Source organism: Poecilia reticulata, linkage group LG15 (assembly GCF_000633615.1).
Source record: "Poecilia reticulata strain Guanapo linkage group LG15, Guppy_female_1.0+MT, whole genome shotgun sequence".
Taxonomy (NCBI): domain Eukaryota; kingdom Metazoa; phylum Chordata; class Actinopteri; order Cyprinodontiformes; family Poeciliidae; genus Poecilia; species Poecilia reticulata.
In genome coordinates, this window is record NC_024345.1 from 10,394,193 (window position 1) to 10,415,340 (window position 21,148).

General features: G+C 39.7%; 1 protein-coding gene across 7 annotated transcripts; it reads left to right on the forward strand.

Moving 5' to 3' along the window:
* The first annotated feature begins 835 nt into the window (after window positions 1–835).
* LOC103476687 (equilibrative nucleoside transporter 1-like) lies at window positions 836–20,499 on the forward strand. 7 transcript variants are annotated; one of them, XM_008429180.2, is made up of 14 exons: window positions 836–969; window positions 2,179–2,316; window positions 9,232–9,314; window positions 9,477–9,558; window positions 10,419–10,576; window positions 11,086–11,225; window positions 12,519–12,653; window positions 13,963–14,060; window positions 14,143–14,224; window positions 14,983–15,068; window positions 15,330–15,435; window positions 16,578–16,663; window positions 18,860–19,059; window positions 19,321–19,432. In XM_008429180.2, the coding sequence occupies exons 3-14, from the start codon at window positions 9,286–9,288 to the stop codon at window positions 19,430–19,432; spliced, it is 1,314 nt and encodes a 437-aa protein (XP_008427402.1). In that variant the 5' UTR covers window positions 836–969; window positions 2,179–2,316; window positions 9,232–9,285. The 7 variants fall into 7 exon arrangements, 6 of the variants coding, with proteins under 6 accessions (XP_008427402.1, XP_008427400.1, XP_008427404.1 ...); XR_535532.2 differs by lacking the exon at window positions 2,179–2,316 and having other exon boundaries at window positions 913–969; window positions 16,578–16,659; window positions 19,321–20,499; XM_008429178.2 differs by lacking the exon at window positions 2,179–2,316 and having other exon boundaries at window positions 913–969; window positions 19,321–20,499.
* The last annotated feature ends 649 nt before the right edge of the window (window positions 20,500–21,148 follow it).

Below are 21,148 nucleotides of genomic sequence, written 5' to 3' on the forward strand. Positions count from 1 at the left end.
TTGGAAAGTCTTACCAAGAAAGGCAACTGGGAATAATCTGGTTTGTTCTGTGTTTTAGAAATGAAACACTGAACGAGAAAGTATCCAAACTGTGAGGTATAGCTATATTACACTACATCTGAAAACAGCTGGACTCTATTTTTAGGTCACTTCTAAATGTAACTTGCTTTCAGTTGATTTTAATGAGTTGTTGCGTCTAAAGTCCTTAGTATAGTTTGGGCCATAAGTTTCCATACATAGAAAAAATAAACATTTATATTGGATAATCGTTTTTATTGATATAAAGTGCTCTAAATGATTACCGTTGTTTTGAATACACATATTAATACGTGCACCACTTTGTTGTTGATCTGCAACATTTCCAGTTTTCTGAAACTTGCAAATAAAAAAACTTGCTCTTTAGTCAAATACTTTAGTCTTCTTGGGTATCTGAAATATACATATAAAAAATATGCATTTGACATTCTCCTATGTATGGAAACTTATGGGCCACTGTGTATTTCTTATGGTGATGTGAAAAGTTTACCTACCACAAAACGTATTTGAAAAGAGCACCCAGAAAAATGTAGGTTACTGAAACACCGCACAAACTCCCCCTCCTACACAAACTACATTAAGACACTTCAGGTACATTTAGAACATATAATTTATGATTTCCGTTCAGTTTTTCGAGGTATGAAAGTTGGAAAGTTATGATTAAAACTGTTTCCCTACATATAAACGTAGTTTTTTCATACAAAAAGATAATTTGAAGAGCACAGTGCTGTAATGACTTCAGGATCCCCTCAGACTTACATCAGATATATAAATGTGTCAAACCGTAAGAGTCGGAACTGTCTGTGATACACGCCCATATCGCTGGTCATCCATTCACAGTGAGTGTGAAGAGAGCTGCGAAACTCTAGGGGGGACATTGAAGCTGTCCCTGTATCTAAACGGACTCAGACGGACAACACCGACTTTAACACGGTAAGGCGTTTCTCTGCTGCTACTTTACGTGAATAAAATGATGAACACGCCGCAGCCAGTCTGGCTCGGACCGGTTCTTCTGGATGAAGTTTGTCTTCAGCTTCAGAAACTCAAGTCATGAAAAATAACGGGACAGAATGATGAAAATGCCGCCGGCGGACATAATTTAGTGCTTGTAAGACTATTTTTGTCGTCTTATTTTGCTGTTTCAGAAGTCATAAATAGATGGAGGTGGAATATGTGACTTTTTTTTTTTTTTTTTATTAAATAACTGTTTTCAGCCGCATTTCTTTGTCTGGCTTAAATTTACCGCCATTCGCTTCCTCGTGCCGGTGTAATATAGTGAATAAACCCACCGGAACGTAAAACAACCCGGTCTCTTCCTGAAGCGGTGAAAACCGTGAACCATGCCGGGCTGAGACTCTGTTCTTTTGGGCGAAATGTTTTAAAACGGCGTCGTTGTTTAGAGTGTCGGAGGGCGGTCGGATATTTTTGCTCGAACCTTAAAATCTTTGCGTAAACATAGAGTATAAAAACACGTGGTTCGCTGTTATAAATGAAGTCTTGAGTGGGAACACGTGGTCCTGGCTGCTGCATCACAGGACAGAGCAGAGATAAGAGACGAAGCTTTATCAGCTGGTCGGTGTCCTGAAAGAAAAACATGTTTGTTTCCTTCACTAAAACAGTAAGTCTTTATGTACCTTACATGTGTAGTGACTGTCAAAAGTCTACACTTGATTGCTTACTTTTGGTGATATGAACATTTTGATCATAGTACATCAGGCAAACATTTCCAGTGTTAAATGTGGAATATGTCCAGTACAATTTAATTTGGGGAAAAAAAAACAAAGCAGATGTGTTAAAAAAAACTACTTCCATAACCTAGGACAAATACATTTCATATCTTCTTGTTTACACACCTAAATAACTTGAAATCAAACTTCGCTGTTCTAGTGAGATTTTCACATGTGGCACAATAAATAGATGGTAAAGAAATATTCAGTTCTGAATAATAATAATCTGACGTTGCTTTTCTTTGCTTTCAAGAATGAACTGTTCCAATTACCAGTTCATTCTTGTTTCATATTCGGGTTGAATATGAAGCAAAGGCCTTAATTTTACAAGAGAATAAATTCAAGTGAAGAAAATGACACTTTTTGGAAAGGCCAAAGATAAAGTAAAATTAGTGTCTCTATTCCGTCCTGACAGAGCGTTTGTGCTTTTCCCCAACTCCGTTCACCCTGAAGAGAAGGAGAAAAAGAGAAGCTTCTTTGTTTTTCAGCAAACAGCTGATGTGAGCTGACATCTGCCCCTCGGTGGGATTTTCTTTTTCACACCTGTTGCACGGTGAGTTGAAGCTAAATCAAAGCCAGAGGGACATCGCCTGTGAAGGCAGGATGTACAGAGTTTGTCGTTTTGAGGTATAAAAACGTGGTTGAAACTAGAAGGAAGTACCAGCCACTGCCCTCTTACTCACTGCCACATGGTGAGGAGACGTCACTGCAAACTACAGAGTAGTAGCTGGAGGTGGGCTCTTTGTTGCTCTCAGAGTGGCGGGAATCATTTGGGGTGGAGAGCTGGCAGGCTGACGACAAAAGACGTCAGACCTTTTAATCCTCCGCCTCACGTAATTGCACTCCTCTAAAAGTATCTTGTAAATGACTGTTTCCTTGTCTTATTTTTTCCTGTTCTTGATTGGATCTTTATATACCAGAGATAAAAATGTCAGTGATTCACAGGATTGAAATCACTTACGTTTAATATTGTTTGGGTCCAAACGGCGAAACATACCAGGGCTGAGTAAACAGGAGGAAGTATGTACTTTGTTAGCTTCCTGAAGTATTTGCTGTGTCTTAAGTTCAAGGATGTTTTCTCTTAGCTTGTCTTAATGATTCAAATATCAGCCTAATTTCCACTTTTATTGAAAGTGGTTGTTCTTTTTTTAAGGCTTGTGACAAATGCAAACTAATTTCTGTGAACAATTGATAACAAGCATAGGCCATAAAAGACAAATTGTGTTGCAGATGCTCTGATCAGCTGATCAGTGTAATGGTTTTGAATCCAACAGAAAAAATGGGTTACAATGATCACATTTTATGCTTCAAAGCGTGTGTCCATAACTTTTATCTGATTCTTCATAAAGATGAACAAAAAGTGCATCAAATCAGATGCTGATTTGTGATGCACTTCATGAACAAAACATTAGTTTCCAGTATTTGATCTTCTGATGTTCAGTTAGAGCCAAATCATGGAAAATTGATTAATTTTACTCTCTGTCCAGTTGGTTGGCGTACATCTGCTACAGCTTTAAAGTAAAACATGTTGCAATGTTAGAAAACATACATCATCTTGACTCTTCCTTTTCCTTCTGAACAATGAATTAATGAAAACTTTATTGCTGTCACAAAGGTTTCAAATGTCTTTCAGGTTTTCTTCTTAGTTTAAACGGAAGCGTCGTCACTTCTAGCCTAAAACACAGTTGATTCAGACTTTGATCGCGCTTCAACTCAATGTCGCACTCGCATGGTTCACTAACATGATTCGTTCTTTATGCCCCATGAAAGCGACACTCAGTACAAACACTGTCTACCGTCTCAAAAGGTTTTAAATATTAATAAGTTAATTGTTGCATATCCACAAGTGAAAAAAATACTAGACTGGTGGTTTCCAGTTAGATGATGTTTGTTTGAAGTAAGGAGAAAACATGAGTCATTTTGCTGCTTCATTTTCTCATTGTTCAAAAGAAGAACCACAGCAGTTGAACATTTGCGGTTTCTCAAACTCATCTCAACTCTGTGACGTTGGGTAACTTAACCACCTTGCCTTGCCCAGTGTTCAAGCTTGGGTAGAGACCCGCAGCATCATGAATCCCCCACCGTACCTGACAGTCGACATTTATCTGTGTTTTCCTGGTGGCTCAATCCTAATCTCATCTGATCAAAATGCATTTCTGGTTTTGGTCTGTTTACTGTTTAGCAAACCGTAAGATCTCGTAATTAATCAACCAGCTGAAATGTAGATACTTGGAGAACTGGTATTATCAAGATGGCAGCGCTGATATATTCCAATAACTCATAAAACTTGCTAGTAAGCATGCAAGTATGAAATCTCAACCGTCTGTGGATAGAGCGTGCAAAGTGTGTGCGGCTTGCAGTGCGCCTCAGTGTTTTATTGCTTTTACTGCAATAAAAATGTTCTGTTGGTTAAGAGAAATGAGCTTCTGTGGCACTTAATATCCACATTTTGTGAACATTTTCTTTTTTTTTTCTTGCCTTCAAAGCTTAGCAACTCCAATTTGATATTTGGAGAAAGATTATTAGAAGATACAAGGACATAGTTTAATATGTATTTTCAAGTCTTCCTGCTTCAAGAGGTTATTTATATTTAATATAAGTGAAGGAAAGGTCATGTTGTGTGTCAGAGAGGAGCTGCTGTTAAATGCGTTTCCAGAGAAACATTTGTACCTTAATCAATTTTGGATTTACTGTTTTGAAGTCTTTTCCACTCAGCAGTAACATCCACCCAGAAGAATGTGGTTATCAATGTGACCTGGTTGCACTTTTTCGCTGGTCAGACGGTAAGAGTTGGTCATATTTCAGCAGGATCCACACAGCTGGTTCTGATTCTTGTCACCAGTGGGTTTCTTTGTCCATCTGTAAAGCTCTTTATGCACCGTTATCAGGACACCTGATAACAACGGTGGTTTACTTAAAGTCAATGGTTTACTTTAATCCTGTTTCAGTAAATAATGCATGAAGACCATTTTATAGACATGCTGAATTGACCATTATTTAAAGGGCAGCTCAATGTGTTCAAATATCACATGGTTGTTGTTCTTTTGAGGCCGCAATTAATGTTTTATGACCTGATAAGGAGGACAATGCTTTCCTTTCTTTGTTGTCCTGAAATGAAACATTTGATTTGGTTGCAGATAGCTGAACTCTACGAAACAGGATAAGCATGAATCAGTCTGTAGAAGTTTTCTAATTGGTGATCTGAGGACCAATTAGAAAACCTCAACATGAGTTTTGTCCAAGATATTGTTGTAGTATTTATTGTCATACATATTTGAACTCATTTGGGATTATATAGATGAAATATTCTTTAAACGTATTTCTAAAAGTGTTCTTGCTTTGGTGTGTTGATTTGTTTCCTCCTATTACTTCTGAGAAAAACATTCAGGTTTAAATCTGTCCTGATGAAATGGCATTGCTATGCGTGTGCGTGAGTGTGTTTCTGCTTGTCTGTGTGTGTGTTTAGCTTCCATAAGCACGAGGAAATGACCTCCAGAAGGATGTTCTATTCCCCTGATCATATGACCAGCATCAAACTATTCCTCAGTCTGATAATAAAGGTGACTCTGTTAGAGATGGCATACAGTAAGGAACATGAACTCATGTCCTTTTAAACTCCTTCAACATCCACGGGTCCTAGACTTCAGCGTTGTGTTTTCCTCTAATTGCATTTTTTTTTTATATCGGCGTGATACGACTGAATATTAAAATTGAAAAACGAGAACAGAGCTTTAGTTTGAACCTGGTACATTTCTGTTCCAGTTCTGAATGTCACAGAGAGGACAACCAGTAAATGTGTGAAAGTGCACCACTGCACAGACTGCAAAGTGCTGTGTTTCTGCTGGGCACCGCTCCAGTACCGGGCAACCTTTGCCAATTGGCTCATGAGCGTGGTGCTCTGTGAGAGAGATATACTTTGCAGGAGCATGGCCTTAGCGGTATGTTTTAAACGGGGCCCTGTTGTCGCTGTTGTTGTCTATGATGCTGCTGGCTATGATAAGGTTTTCTGGCTGAGCGGAGCAGAGAGATTAGACGCTTGTGGTGACAACCAGAGTCAGCATGGACGTTTTATTTCATAAACATTTTCTTCAAAAACCAGGAGTTCCTGCAGCTTTTCCTGGACGGAGTCCCAGACTTTTCTAGATGGAAGTTGAGTCAAAGTCTGAAACATTATTGGAGTAAAACAAAATATTACATGATGAAGTTTTAGATGATTTCTTCAGTCCAGGAAGAGTTTGGACAAGAACGTGGAGCTGATTAAAACAAGAATGAATGACAAATGGAAGTGTGGGTTGGGGCAGAGTTTATACACATGATAGACAACGATGGATGGATGGGCGGTCCGATTTTTGGATTAGTGATGGATGGATAGATTTTGAGATTCTTTATTTTAATGTATTTTACATCATGTTTATTACATTAACAGTAGAACCAAGAACAAACTCTTGAGAATACAATTCGTTCTTTATAGCCTTTTTTTATTATTTGGACCTGGAAAATGTTTGAATCAGATTTCACATTTTCCTAGTTGTTTCAGACTGTGGAGGATTTTTCCAAACCACAAAGTTTGGGTCAAAGCAACCACACCTACACCAGAGCTAGGTGGAGCTGAACTTAATGGGATCCCTATTGTGTCTCTGTGTTTGTTTTCCACACAAATTACTACATTTTATGAAGATTTTAAAGGAGAAACATGATGGGTAAGAAACTAAATTGCTCTCCCACCATGTCAGAAATAGAAGTGTGTGTGTTTCAGAGCTGACTGAACAGCAGTTACTGTTGGGTCGAAATGTAATTATTGGTGAATTTGATAATAGATGTGTACGTTCGGCATCTCTCCTTGGTTCTGTTCAATTACCAGTAGACATGACAGACGCAGGTCTGTAATTAACCGTTACATAATGTCAGACATAGCATCTCTTCCAGTTCTGCTGAAAGATGTTTTTCTATTTCTTCGGAAAAGAATCTCCAGCGGGTGTTTTGGATTTAAAATTGAGCCTACACACAAACACAATGAAGCTCTCAGTGCTTTTAAAACATTTTGGACACTGATGATAAGATGGCTATCATCATGGAAGAACCCAAGATAGCTCCTGGGTTCTCCAGAAATGTCTTTGTTGCAGAAGTAAAGTTGTTTTCCCAGCCCACATTCATGCCTTTCCCAGACAGTGGTTCTTCAGTCCTGTCGCTGCGATCCGTGATTCGTAATGGGTTAATCGTGCATTAGCCGCATTCATATGTAGGACTCTGTGTGCGAAGTCCTGGTGTAGTCAGGACCAGTCAGATGCACCATGTGATTTGTTACGCCAGTAAACTACATTTGACGTTTTTAAGGTTCAAGTTTGCACAAGTATTTATATTCATGCATCTTGCAGGATCCAATGTTTGTGTATTTAATTGAAGACTGATGCATTAGTTTATTTTTCTTTGTACCATCACTCCGGTTTAGTTTTTTTCCCCTTGATGATCCAAACACTTTTCAATCAATTCATGAAAATGCTAAAAAACAATTGTGAATTAAGGCAATAATACAATGTTTCTGGGATTTATTTTAAATCAAATTAACAAATGCATTAACTTTTTGTCTCTGGTATAGTCCATAAGTGTGATTTGACCTGAAGAACAGGAACTCCTTTGTGTCATTGGGTAACTTCTCATTGGAGCTGAGAAAAATCACATGCGGCGTTCCCCAGGGCTCCATCTTGGATATTAATATTTACATTCCCCTTCTAGCTCAGATTATAATAAGTTAATAAGATTAACTACTATATCTGTGCAGATGATACTCAGCTCTACATTATGTCACCAGGTGGCATCAAACAGATGCTTAGAACAAATCAATATGTGGATGAAAGTTCTTCAGATGAACAAAACAAAATAGTTTTCGAACCAGAGAAGAATGATCAAGACACACAGGTCGAGTTATTTGACAACCAAATTTGCCTTCATCTAGTTCTTTGCAACTGCAAAATTGTAGATGATGTGTTGACGTGAGGTTAAAACATGCACGCGTCCCGTCACATTGAGTGTTATTTTAGCTAGGACGGTGCAAACAGGATAAAAACAATAAAAAGCGAGCAGACTGGGCTGCTGTGTGAGGAGTTTGTGGTCATTTCGCTGAGGACCAAACATCGCTCCATAATTGTTCAGGAGTTTACGTCAACGTGCCAGGGATGGCCACGTGTGTCAGAGGAATGTGAATGTAAAGCTGCACAACAGGGGCTGGGTTGAAGATCCCTCGAGTCCTCAACCCAGAGGCTGGAGGAGGAGATGCAGAGTGGGCCAGGTCTAGTGTTTAGCTGGGTGTTAACCTAGCGAACCTCTGTGGTATAAATGAGGCGTGCGGGGCTTGTTCAGCCGTTGCGTTAGTCGGTGAGAGGAAGCTGGAGTCTCCAGTGCTGGACAGTAAGTCTCTTTTGTTTCAGGGTACTTTGTCACGTTTTGTTATTCAGAGAGTGTAGAGAAATGTGTTGAGATATTGCGGCATTCTGAATTGTGACTTTTGCAATCGTTGCCTAACTTTATCCACAAGCGGTAAGGTTTCTGTGAACTGTTGGCTGCTTTTGACCACCTTCTGCTGTTGCGGCTGCATAATGACTGAAATGTTTCCAATTAGGAAGGAGAGTTGTTGCCACATCTGTTTCTTAAGATTTGTGATGCTCTGCCAACTGAGCTGGCCAGAAGCCACAGCGATTTCTGCTGAAAAGTTAATCTGCCGGCTTCATCTAAAAACAAGACTCCACGGTCGTTTGATAGGCTCAAATCGGCTCTTCTTCTTTCTGCTGATGTCTATTTGAGCAGCCTGTGCCAGCTTGCAAGTTTTAGTTCTTCTTTTATAAATAATGTCGCTGCCTGGAAAATAACAATTTGTGAATTAATTAACCTACAGCAGAAGCTTGGGAGACAGTATGTAAATATAATTAGTTACCAGTTGGGGTGGGGGAAGCAGCTCTGAACATTTAAAATAAACAGCACTGCCTCCAAAACACCAAATCTAAACAAATGGAGATGTTACAAACATACAAAGATCGGAATATTTGTTACTTATTCAAAGTTTCCCCCAGAAAACTTGCTAAACATCCAGCGGCCCGTCGTGTTTTTGAGTTAAAAAATGTTTAAAGTTGACAGGAAATTTGTAAATATTATCACTCAGTAATAATGTGCTATTCAAAGATTAACACGTGAACACCGACTATAAAGTCTTAATAAAGGCAAACATTTTAAAAACACTAAAATACATAAGCAATGCTTAGCCTGGTACGGGCACAAGTGAAGCCTGGTGGCCCGCCAGGCTTATAATACACCGAGGGAAACCATGTTATTTAACATTAATATTCAGTATGAACCAGATCGTTTTTTTCCATGTTTTAGAACATCTATTTACATGAAGAAGGAATAGATTCTGCTGATTGTGGTAAAATATCAATTTTAGCTCTCTGATGGTTTTGTTTTTTTCTGTTCATTTCAGACCTGGTGCCCCCCGATCAAAGACTGAACACAAACCAGACACAGACTGAAAACCATGACGGCCATCAACGCACCTCAGGATAGGTGAGACACGTTACTGCAAACCAGAGATAACATCTCTGTGTTGAACGAAACGCTCCCGTCTTTAGCATTTGTCTGTCGACAACCAGGCCTGATGAAATCAGCTTGTTGATCTAAAGACGAACGGCTTCACTGACGAACTCTCGTCTGGATTTCCTTTCCCAGATTCCACGCAGTATGGATTATTTTCTTCATCCTGGGCTTGGGAACACTTTTACCGTGGAATTTCTTCATGACAGCAACAATGGTAAGATGTTTCTTCATCTTACCAGAGAGCCTATTGCAATAGTGCAAGTTTTACTCCATAACCTAAATTAACTCTTTAGATTCACAGATTAATCAGCGTATCTGAAATAATCCAGTTGGGTGGATTTATCTTGATCCTTTACAAATTTAAATTATTTTTATGAGCAATAAGAAATGCTGACTTTGCTCAAAATTAGACTAATTTAGGAAAATTACAGAAATTTTATGTTGAAGTAGTTTCTCCTCATGGCAGCCTGATTGCCTCACATAATTTTTTTTTTTTCAGTACTTCCACATTTTTCATGTTTAATTCACAAATATGAATGTGAAAGAGACCAAAAGGAACCAGTGCATCTTTCGGTTGTTCTCTCTGTTAATCTTGTGAGAAAAACATCTGACCTGTTTGTAGTTTTCTCCAGGCCAAGTATTGAACACAAGAATCACATTTTTATTTTTTCCCCATTTGTAAACTCTACGTCTGGCGGAAAAGAACCGCTGAACAAACCATCCCCACCATGAAACATGGCGGTACTTCTACCGCCATGCTGTGGGAACCATTTTCTTCAGCCGTGATAAACGAGCTGGCCAGAGTTTACAGGAAATGGTTTATCTTCCAGCAGGACGCATCTTTGATTTGAGGGATTGAAGAGTTTGAAAAGTGAAGTCTACAGATTCTCCCCGTTTAATCTGACTGAGTTTTAGCTTCTTTAGCAAAGAAGAATGGCCAAAAACGTCAGTCCAGATGTGCAAAGCCGGTAGAGACGAACCCCCAAAAAAGCATTTTAGTAATTTGTTTTCTGCTCTGAGGCAGTGGCAGAACCGCACTAATGCATCCGCACTCCTCTCTCTGCTCTCCTTCAGTACTTCACAAGCCGACTGAAAGATCCGATGGCCAAAAACAACAGCAATGTGACTACGGAACGCAGCGTGCTGGAGTCAAAGTTCAACAACGTCATGACGCTGTGCGCCATGGTGCCTCTGCTCATTTTCACCTGCCTCAACTCCTTCATACACCAAAGGTAATGCTCGTCTTCTTCGCCACACAAAGTCAAACATGCTCAGTCACGGTTTGGAAATCTAACTGTGGTAGATCCACAGGATGTTTTTTTTTTTTTACTTTTTAAAGTAGCTGCTCCTTTGCTATATTTACTGAAGGAGAGATCATGCAACATGAGACCCGGCAAAGCATCCGCTTTATCCTCTCCTAAGGGATGTGTGTCTTTATGTGGTTTGCTTTCATTAGACTTCAGTGAATGTTTTCCTTGAACAAACACAAGCAGGAATGCTATTTATGTTTCCCACTTCCCTCTTTTCACCTTGAATTTTCTCTTTGTCTTTTTTTTACACCTACTGTATTTTGGTTTCCTTCCGCTTCCCGCCACAGAAGAAAAGCGGGGACATTGTGACTTTCCAGCATTTCCCTTTTTGCACTTTACATTTATTCTAAAACTTATTTTGTTGGAATCGTGGTCAGAAAACAGGCGAATTATTTTTCTCTCACTCTCTGCATCATTCTTCTTTGTTTCAGAATCCCTCAGAAGCTGCGCATCTCAGGCAGCCTGGCTGTCATCTTCCTTGTTTTCATGGTGACGGCCATCATGGCCAAAGTGGACGTAGAGCCTGTTCCCTTCTTCACCCTCACCATGATTAAGATTATCTGCATCAACTGTAAGCGGTTTTGTTACATCTGAAGTTTTAAAACGATAAACCCCTTTGTGGAGTCGCCCACAGACCACGTTCCTGTTTTGCAACACATGTTGACGTATTTTTACATATCTTGGCATGAGAAAATTAAGAAGATTGTGTGGGAGGTCGTGTCCTTTCACGTCTTTAAAGACTGAGTTTAGCTTTTGATACAATCCTCATCTAAATAGTGCATGAACACTGAGATCGATGGCGTGGATCTGCAGCCTTCCTCCATGTCAGAACTGAGGGTTTTACTTTTGTTGCTCATAATCGTATTTATTTGATTTGATTTATTTATGCCACTGAAATGAAAGGCAAATATGCAATGGTATGGTTACAAAAGCAAAAAAATAAAATAAAATAAAATAAATACTAAACTACTGGAGCTCAATAATCAGGTTATAGGTAAATACAAACAGGAAGGTCAGGTGTTTTGAGAGTTAGCTCACTGACACATTTTCATAGATTACTTAACTATCATTTCTTAAAATGTTTTGAAACATGCATTTACTTTAAAGACAAAAATATATAAACGGGATTCATGAAGGTTGAGAACTCTCGCCAACTTTGACCCCATGATCCAATATGGCTTCCGTTAAATGCAGTAACAAACAGATCATTTTCAGTGCTGCCTATTTGTATCTCATTAGAGCAGTGGTACGGATAGTAATGTACAAAATATGTTTTTTAATATGTTCCTTTAGGTTTCCAGGGGATAATATGCGCAACATTAGCAAATACTGTTAAACTGAGGGCAACGTGACTTCAGCATCAAAACTCGGCCTAGTTAAAGCACAATACAACCTTGTATAAATGGTGGAGCTCCTCTCTGTCGGACTGAATTAGACTTGTCTTCTTCCAGGTCCGTTTCACTTTAGGAATTTTATGGCGATGGGAAAACTTCCAAGCAACATATAGCATAGCTTCACGCTGGGATTCTCGCAGTCTCTCTTCTCGCTGTGTTTGTTTATTTGCAACAAGTCACAGCACAGCAGGGATAAGCTCATCCTCTTTCTTCTCCCCATTGGGTTGGTTCTGACCCGCTTGTTCTCATGCACCAGGAGCCCGATGTGTTTTTATTTTTTTCTTTAAAGGAGAACATGGTGACCTCTGGAGCTTTGATATTCAGCTCATTATTTCTGCATGCAGCTCAGACTCGTATCATTCTGTGGTTAAGGAAGTCATTTCTGTAGCGGAGTAATGGTTTAGTTTCTCTCGTGTTCTTTGTATGTGCTCCTCTGTGTTTTAAGCCGTTTGATGTTCGTGTCTCTCCAGCGTTCGGCGCCGTTCTCCAGGGCAGTCTGTTTGGACTCGCAGGGATTCTGCCCGCCTCCTACACCACTCCCATCATGAGCGGTCAGGGTCTGGCCGGCACCTTCGCTGCCTTCTCCATGATCTGCGCCCTGGCCAGTACGCATCGCTCACAAAACACACCACTAGACCACATCTACTGTCAGACACACACTCACACACACACACCCACCTTTCTGACGCTCTGATGGCAGCACTTTCTACAAAGTTCTGGCCCAGTCAAAGCACAGCTGCGCACACTAGGGGTGATTCTGGTTTACTTAAGGCACATTTCCACTGGTTCGGTTTTACACCAGGTAGTGAGCTTTTCCGTTCCACCGTCTGTTCCTCGTATTGTTAGCGGGACGTGAACAGCAGCAGCAGCAGCAGCTGCTGTGTTCGGCTCTCTGCTGATGTTTGCTGAGGTTCTGGTTCTGCTGGATTAAAATAAGTCCAGATATTTAACTTTGTCTTATAGAAATTCAATGCTGGCCCAAACATAATGATGAAGGCCCAGATGATTATTTCATGTGTTCCTGCTGCTGCTCCTGATTATTCTCATGATTAAACTCCTGCATGCAGCTCTCTGATAGCACGTACGTGATCTAAAGCTAAACTCTAAATGCTAAGGGTCATTTTGGAGTCGTCAGTGATGTAAATCACGAGACGATCAATGACTGCCATCAGCTGTCAATCAAATGGTTTCAGTGCCGTATGTCGATTGGTTCTGCTGGTACTGTGGACCGTACTGGCCCGCTTCGAACTGTACGGGTTCGAAGCGGGCCAGTACGGCGGAAGAGCTGCAGGTTCGACTCACAGCTGATGAATCTGCAGCTTCTGTTTCACACAAACCTGAATAGATCCGGTTTAATCATCACTGAGGCTCTTGAGGTACAAGAAACAAGATGATTTAGCAACCTCAGTACTCATATCAGTACTGATACTCCCACACACATGCTTTATTATTAAATATGCCTAGTAATGAGTCTATGTCTTGGGTAATTGTAGATAAACGCCCCCATAAGGACTGGCTGCTCGGTAACAAATCTGTTTCTTAGAAGTTGTTTATCTTTCAATAAAAACTGCTGGGACTTTTTTCGGTTAGTTTAGCTGCTAACTCCAGCTTTACGAGCCACTCGCCTCCTCATTTTACTGCTCTAAAGGGATTTACACTTTATTTCTTACTTAACCCATCACACCACCTCATATAAAGTTCCCTAATTTCTCAATTATCGCTGCTATTAACCAGATTCCCTAGAGCAAAATATTTTTTAATTAAAAATTAGAATCATCCACATGATATTTTTCTAATTTGGACACATTTGCACATTGAAACATGTATTTTATAATAATTACACCACCGGATATTTTTTTTTTCTGAATATAGATGTTAAAAAGACATTATAATTTAGTGATTTTGTATTTTCAGGTGGGTCAAAGCTGCAGGACAGCGCTTTTGGTTACTTCATCACGGCGTGTGTCGTTATTCTTCTGGCCATAACGTCCTACTTTATGCTGCCCAAGATGGTAAAACTCACCAACTCTGACACCGGCTCTGCTTTTCTTGCCGTCCTCTTTAACGTCGTGATGGTTGTGTTTTTGTCACCAGGAGTTCTTCCAGTACTACATGGAGAGTAACAGACCGGCACCGTCTGCTGACGAGGAAAACAAGATGGACTTGCTGAAGAAAGGTACAGGAAACGATATCGCATGTCTGCTCTATTTAAAAGGGAGAATGTTAAACTGAGTTACTCAGCAGAAAGATGCTGCAATATCTGTGAACAAAAATAACTTCTTCAGCCTGTCAGCCTCTAGTAGATTTTAGCTTTCTATCTGAGAAATGCCAGGAAGTCTGCATGCGGTTTTTATTTTTACGTCATGAGAAACATCCAACTATTTTTGCAAAGTTTAGCATTACTTTATTTTTTTGCTGAATGCAAAGTTTTCAGTTCTTTCTGCAGTCTGGAGATAAAATTTAAATCCTGTTGCTCATCTGGTACTCAACTAAAAAAACAAAACAGCATTTCCATCCAAATTTGTCTCCACCTGTCGCTGCACAAACCGGGAGCCTGTTTTCCTCCTAAAGGCAAAGCAAACAAGTATATTTTCTACCAGACTTTAGAAAAAAAGTGCTGCACTCTGCTTTGGCAAATATTATATTTTTCAAACTCTGATTGTTGCTCGACTGGAAACTCCTGAAATGACATTTGATCCAGCAGAGATTAGAAAGCGAGACGCTTCTCCAACTTTCCGTTTGGAGACAGTAAATCCATGTGACTTGTCTGGGCAGAAACCGTCTGCAGTGGGAAAATGTAATCATATTTTGCTTGTGACTTGACTGTGTGTGTGTGTGTGTGTGTGTGTGTGTGTGTGTGTGTGTGTGTGTGTGTTGGGTTGTTGATGATCTCAGACTAAAGCCTTATCTTTGTTTGTTTATTTTGTTGTTCAGAAAATCAGGACGAGAAGCGGCCGGGGACGGATCTGATGGAGGAGGAATCCAGCGGCGGCACGTCTGTCTTCAACATCTTCAAACAGGTCCGCATCATCGGCTGCTCACATCTTATTAGTAATGACTTAAAGTGGAAAAACCTACAGAAATGTTGATAATTTAAGCTTAATGTGTCTCCTTTAACCTCTCAGCTTTCAGTTAATGTAGTAAAACACGTGATCAGACGTTTCAGTGTTTTTAAATTAGCATGTTGGCAGATGTTGTGTCGTCGCTGCAGAGAGGCGACCAGACGTACGACGGAGACGGAGAATAATATCATTAATGTCATCCTTGTGCTCTCTGATCAGATCTGGGTGATGGCTCTGTCTGTGTGCTTCATCTTCACCGTCACCATAGGAATTTTCCCGGCGGTGACCGCCGACGTCGTTTCGACGGTGGCGAACAAAACCTGGGGTGAGTGCGGGACTGGAGATTATGACCCATAATGCAATAAAATAAAGTTCCCAGTGCCTAAAAAGGTTCCTGCAATATTTCAGGATTTTCAGGAGAAATAATCTCTTTTAAATCTAATTATTTTTTTTTTTTATTGAATTACTAAAATCAAGTAATTTTTCAGTTTTATCCTAATTTAGTAAGGTGTTCCTTCAAGTACCATCAGTAATGTTTTGTCTAAAATTGACTTAAGTTTGGAAGTTATTGTGAGTAAATTTGTGAAAAATAAAGTGAATCATTTCTGAATAATTTTAGTCAAACTTAAATAAAATCTCGCGCCAAAAACTTTGGTTTTTAGCACGAGATCGTGCTGCTGCCTGAAAACTGAAATTAAAATTTAATGGATGTCACTTAACGAGGAGAATGTCGTGTTTTCACATCATCTTCACCTCGGCCTCCATTCTGCATAAATGTTTGATTTCCAGTGCAGTGTAAGAAGGACTGGGTGAAATGGCTTAAAAATAAAATCTCCTTGGTTTCCTGTTTTCAAGTTTAATCAACGTTTACCAGAAGAACGTCTTAAAACAACAAGTAAAAAGGCGTTTTAATGAGGAAAAAAAAAGCTTCTGCAGAGTTATCAAGATCTGCTAGAGGAGCTCAGTCCGTCGTTTCAAAGTCCTGCTGCTGATATTATTTTGATAGTGACATGCTGAAAGATTAAGAATGTCTTTATCTTTAAAAGTGATACCAGAGTACAACTTCACAAGATGCTGAAACGCCTCGTTTTATTTTATTTAGCGTGTCGGAGTTCGCACAATGTTGCGACTGCTCTGGCGATATTGAAACGCTCTTCTGGTATTTTTTCCAACTTTATTGTCATACAATCTTATTTTCTTATTATCACAGCTGTATATTTGTAATATTATAACTTTATTGTATTTTTTTATTTTTAAAGTCCTTAATATTTGAGCTGATCTGAATTGAAAGTCCAAATAAAAGATGGCCGCCCTGGGCGTGCTTACATTGTTCCCATCAGCAGACGGGTGACCAGAGGTACACCTGTAAAAATTATAACTTCAAAAACCAAAACTTCAGTCGATAGTCGATTTATCACCCGGTCATGTTTCCGTTTTAAAAGCCTCTTTGCTTTGATCTTTCTCCAGGCACGTACTTCATCCCCGTGTCATGTTTCCTCCTCTTCAACGTGATGGACTGGGCCGGCAGGAGCCTGACGGCCGTCTGCATGTGGGTCAGTAGCGGTGCCGATACGCTGATTTAACCACAACATACCAACAGAGACCCACCTGTACGTCTGCAGGGGAGCCTCTTTAAACCGTCTATGAATCTGCAGGAACTGCAGAGAGCACTCAGACGCTCGCTGATCTATGCCTCATGTGAGGAACGCTGGAAAAACAAAAGTTTGTTTCCTGTTGAAAGTCCAGAAGGCGAGTTTATTTGCTGAGATCAGAGGTTTGCTTTGGAGAGCAGTCTGTGTCTTTTCTCTCCGAGCGAAGGAAGTCTCCATCAAGGTCAGAGGAAAAAAAATCAGTGGGGGATCCTGAAAGAACAATGGCGGAGGGGTCACAGACACTGAACTCAGTGACTCTTGGAGTCATTCAGACATTTGTGGATTATTTCTCAGCAGCGATAAACATTTATAGTGCAGAAACATGAATTTGCAGCTTTTATCATAAATGGAGGAATTCATACGGCAGTTTTCTAGAACTGACAACTCAAAGCACTTTGCACAAGAGCTGCATTCATCCAATCAGACCATGAACAAAGACGGCTTACTATACACACTGATCCACTGTAAATGCATTTAAAAACACACAGAAATGCATATTTAAGAGGTTAATATTTGACAAAAAACAATGAGTCATCGTATTATTTGCATTTGCAGGACAAACACTTGCAAACTCTGCAAATGTATCTGCACACTGAGTCAACAAGAGAGCCGTCAGCTGACATGACGGGGAAAAACTGATGCAACGTCTTCAGTTTGGTAAAAGATGCTGTTTCTTCCCAGTCAAAACCAAACAAAGTGGGAAGTTTGCAAAAGGAAAACATCATGTCTGGAGACGATTTTTCTTTGATGGTGAAGTCATTTTCCTGGAGGTTTCCCCTCGTTTCCTAACCGGCTCTTAAATCTCTCCAAATCAACACAGGCCGGTTCAACTGGATGACATTCAGTCCAGATCTTAATTCAGCTGGAAAATAAAAAACAGGATTATGCTGACGCTTGTGCTGCTTTATGCATTCTGTCTCAGCTTGATCTGAAAACGACGTATTTTATTTTGTAGACATGTTTTTACAAAGCTAGATAGAAAATAGTTCCATGTTTTCTCTGATTTGTTTTCTTTCTTTTTTTTCTGCACAGTAAAAATCATTGGCTAATTCATGGAAATATTGCCAGAAATGTTGGCTTCTGTCCCAAGACAACATGGAGGTTATTATACAGAAAGTCAAAAAAAAAAAAAAAAACGGGAGGAAAAACGCAGAAGTTTTAATTTCCTGCAAACGAGCCGACCGGATTTGAAGGAATCAAGAATAAACGGAGTACAGTTACGGCACAAACTCGTCGCGGAGGAATGCGGCTCCGTGACGGTCAGCTGCTGCGGGAGCATGTGAGCTCGTTTATCATCGTCTGATGAAGACGCTCGGGTCTGATTGCATTTTCCTGGTCCTGCAGTTGAATGCTCTGTGAAATCTCCTCGTCCCGTGATTAACACTGAACTGCTGCCTGGTCGGCGCACAAAGACGATGATGTCGGGGAATGATGGTGGCAGATAATGTTTCCGACAGGGATAATGAGGTTATCTTGACTTTCACTGGTGAAATTTGTAAAACTGTTGGTCGCAAATGTTCTCAAATCAAGACCCAAAATAACCTGAAAAAAAAAATACTTCACATAAGGGTGAAAATCTGAACTTCCTCTTCATTTGTATAAAATGTAAAAGTTAATTATTTAAGCTCTGATTTAGAGCTGGACATTTATTATATTCTCGTTCTCATTTATCATTTTTATAAGTGTTTTGATTCAATGTTGTAAAAAAAATATTTATAAAATGATATTTTTGTTATTTTCTCCACTTTTGGCTCCTAGAGAGCATCAATAAACAGTAAATTCAAAATATGTTTGAATGCAGTGACTAGTGATATAAATCACACTTCGACGTCCTGAAGAAGACGGTTTTAAATGGAAATGTTGGTCCAGATCAGTATTTGTGGGTCATTTATCATGATCACACCGCCATGCAGTCACAGACATACAGTTACACCTAAAGAAGAAGCAACATAAAAGCTCTTATCACCATTTATATTATTGCCACAAAATATCACGTGAAATTCCAAGTGTAGCTAGTTGCCCTTACTCTGTTTATCACTCGGTACTCTGTGTACTTGGAGTTCTGACCCGTCCCATGTCGCCCCTCTGTGTGTCCAGCCGGGTAAGGACAGCATCTGGCTTCCTGTCCTGTGTGGCGTCAGAGTCGTCTTCATCCCGCTCTTCATGCTCTGCAACGTCCATCCTCGGAAATACCTCCCCTGGTGGTTCAAACACGACGCCTATTACATCGTCTTCATGATCCTCTTCTCCTTCTCCAACGGATACCTGGCCAGCCTCTGCATGTGCTTCGGACCCAAGTAAGGCTTTCGGAACCGCTCTGACCTCCGGTGACGCTGCTCAGCCATAATTAGATGGAAAGCTGTCAAAGGTTGATTGGTTTAAATGTTTGAACCATTTTGAGCTGAAGTCTGGACTGGGTCAGAGCCACATTTAATTAAATAGACAAACTATGACGTGTTTAGATATTTCCAAGAGGACAAAAGCTAATTCTATCCTCTGCTATGATCTCAGGTGTTTCAGGTACTCTCCTAATGAACTCTTGTGTGATTTTTCTGCAGGAAGGTACCGCAGCATCAGGCAGAGACGGCAGGCGCCATCATGGCCTTCTTCCTGTCCCTCGGCTTGGCGCTGGGCGCTGCGGTCTCCTTTGCTATCCGGGCCGTGATCTAAACCCTGAGTTTGTGTTGTACATAAGACCGCTTCACCCTCATCACCTCCACCCGACATCGGCCTGTCTGGGGCGGAGGAGCAGAAACCAGGGAGGACTAAAAAAAAAAAAACCCCATCGGCCCTTCATGTGTTGAGCAGGAACTCGTCCTGCTAAAAGCTAAAATGTGTTAATTTAATGTTTTTATTTTTTTACTCCAGATTCAGGAAATGTGTTTACTTTAAACCAAATGTGTTACAAAAGCTCTAGATGCTACAGTCGAGTATTTAAGCAATAATGCTTTTATAAAACTTTATTGTCCTTCTTGATCAGTTTTATCAGTTTTCAGAAATGACAAACCTCGTTATAGATGCGTTCAGATGACATCCGACATCCTCAACGCGCCAGTATTTATAACCAGCAGGTACGATTTATAAGCTGTGATCATGAATACGATGTTAGTTACAACAGATGTAAAAATGCCACTCGGTGCTGGACTGCAAGCTCCTGTGAAGAAACCAAATACACAGACGAGACGGGAAAACAATGAACTGAAGGGACGCTCCCTTAACAAACCACAATAACAGAAACGGTGTAAAGATTAATTATGTCCTGAAGATTGTTTTTCTCTGACAGCAGTGATCTGGATTCATTACTAGTTTTAGATCAGATGGCATTTTGACTTGAATGGAAAGTATTGTCTGTTCAGATTTTAATCCCACATTTCGTGTTATTTTTTGTTTTTTGTTACACCAAGCATGTGGTTTTGAAAATATGAATGACTGCAGCTTACGTTAATTTGAAAAGTGATTAAATCAGGAAGAGTGCCATTTTTTATGCTTCTTTTAAAATTAGGTTTTTATACAATAGTTTATAACGTCTTCCAAGCGCTGACTTCAGAACTACAGTATATGTGTGTATTTTTGTTTACGTTTATTAGTATTTTATAAGTCTGCTTTAGATGTCCAGTATTGAACATATATAAACCACCAAGTTGTACACAACGTAACCAACAAATGCTTTAAAAGCAGCCTAGGTGTTATGAGCTTACAGTATTTAATGGAAGAATAAATCTTTTTTTAAACATTGACTCCTCCTGGTGGTCATTTGTGGAACTTCGTATCACTGCGTATAATGAATCTGATCTTCACTTTGTGAACTGAATTCCTGACAACTTTTCAATGATATAGATCTGTTGAACATTAAACTCCAGCAAATAACCCACAACTTCCCTTTAAAGACGGCTCAATATCTTGCATTTAAGATGGTGTAAACAATCTTGTAAACTAGGAAAATAGAGAATTTCATGTCGTTGGAAGAAACAAATTTACGTTTTACGCCGAGATTTACTATGTGTTCGTAGCATTTATCTTTTACCGCTTGTTTCATATTTGGTCATTACTAGTGATCATGGTCTTTAATCGGTGCCTTCTAAATTTTTATATCTTATCAATTGGTTGTCTTTAGCTTACCACTAGTTTCCTTACACTTGGCGCCATCATGTGGTTAAATTAAACCATTGCAACATTTCAAAACGAGTCGTCTTTAAATTATGCAATTGCCTCAGAAAACATTTGAAGTGATTGGTAAACGTTTTGATTTCATAATTGAGATCGCAAAAGCAGATTATGAAATCTGGGTTTGTAATATCTACAATCTGTAAAGCATCTGTTCAAATGTTTGATTTATCTCCTTGTTGCCATAAAGTGTCATAATTAAGGCTTTAAAGGGATTCCAGA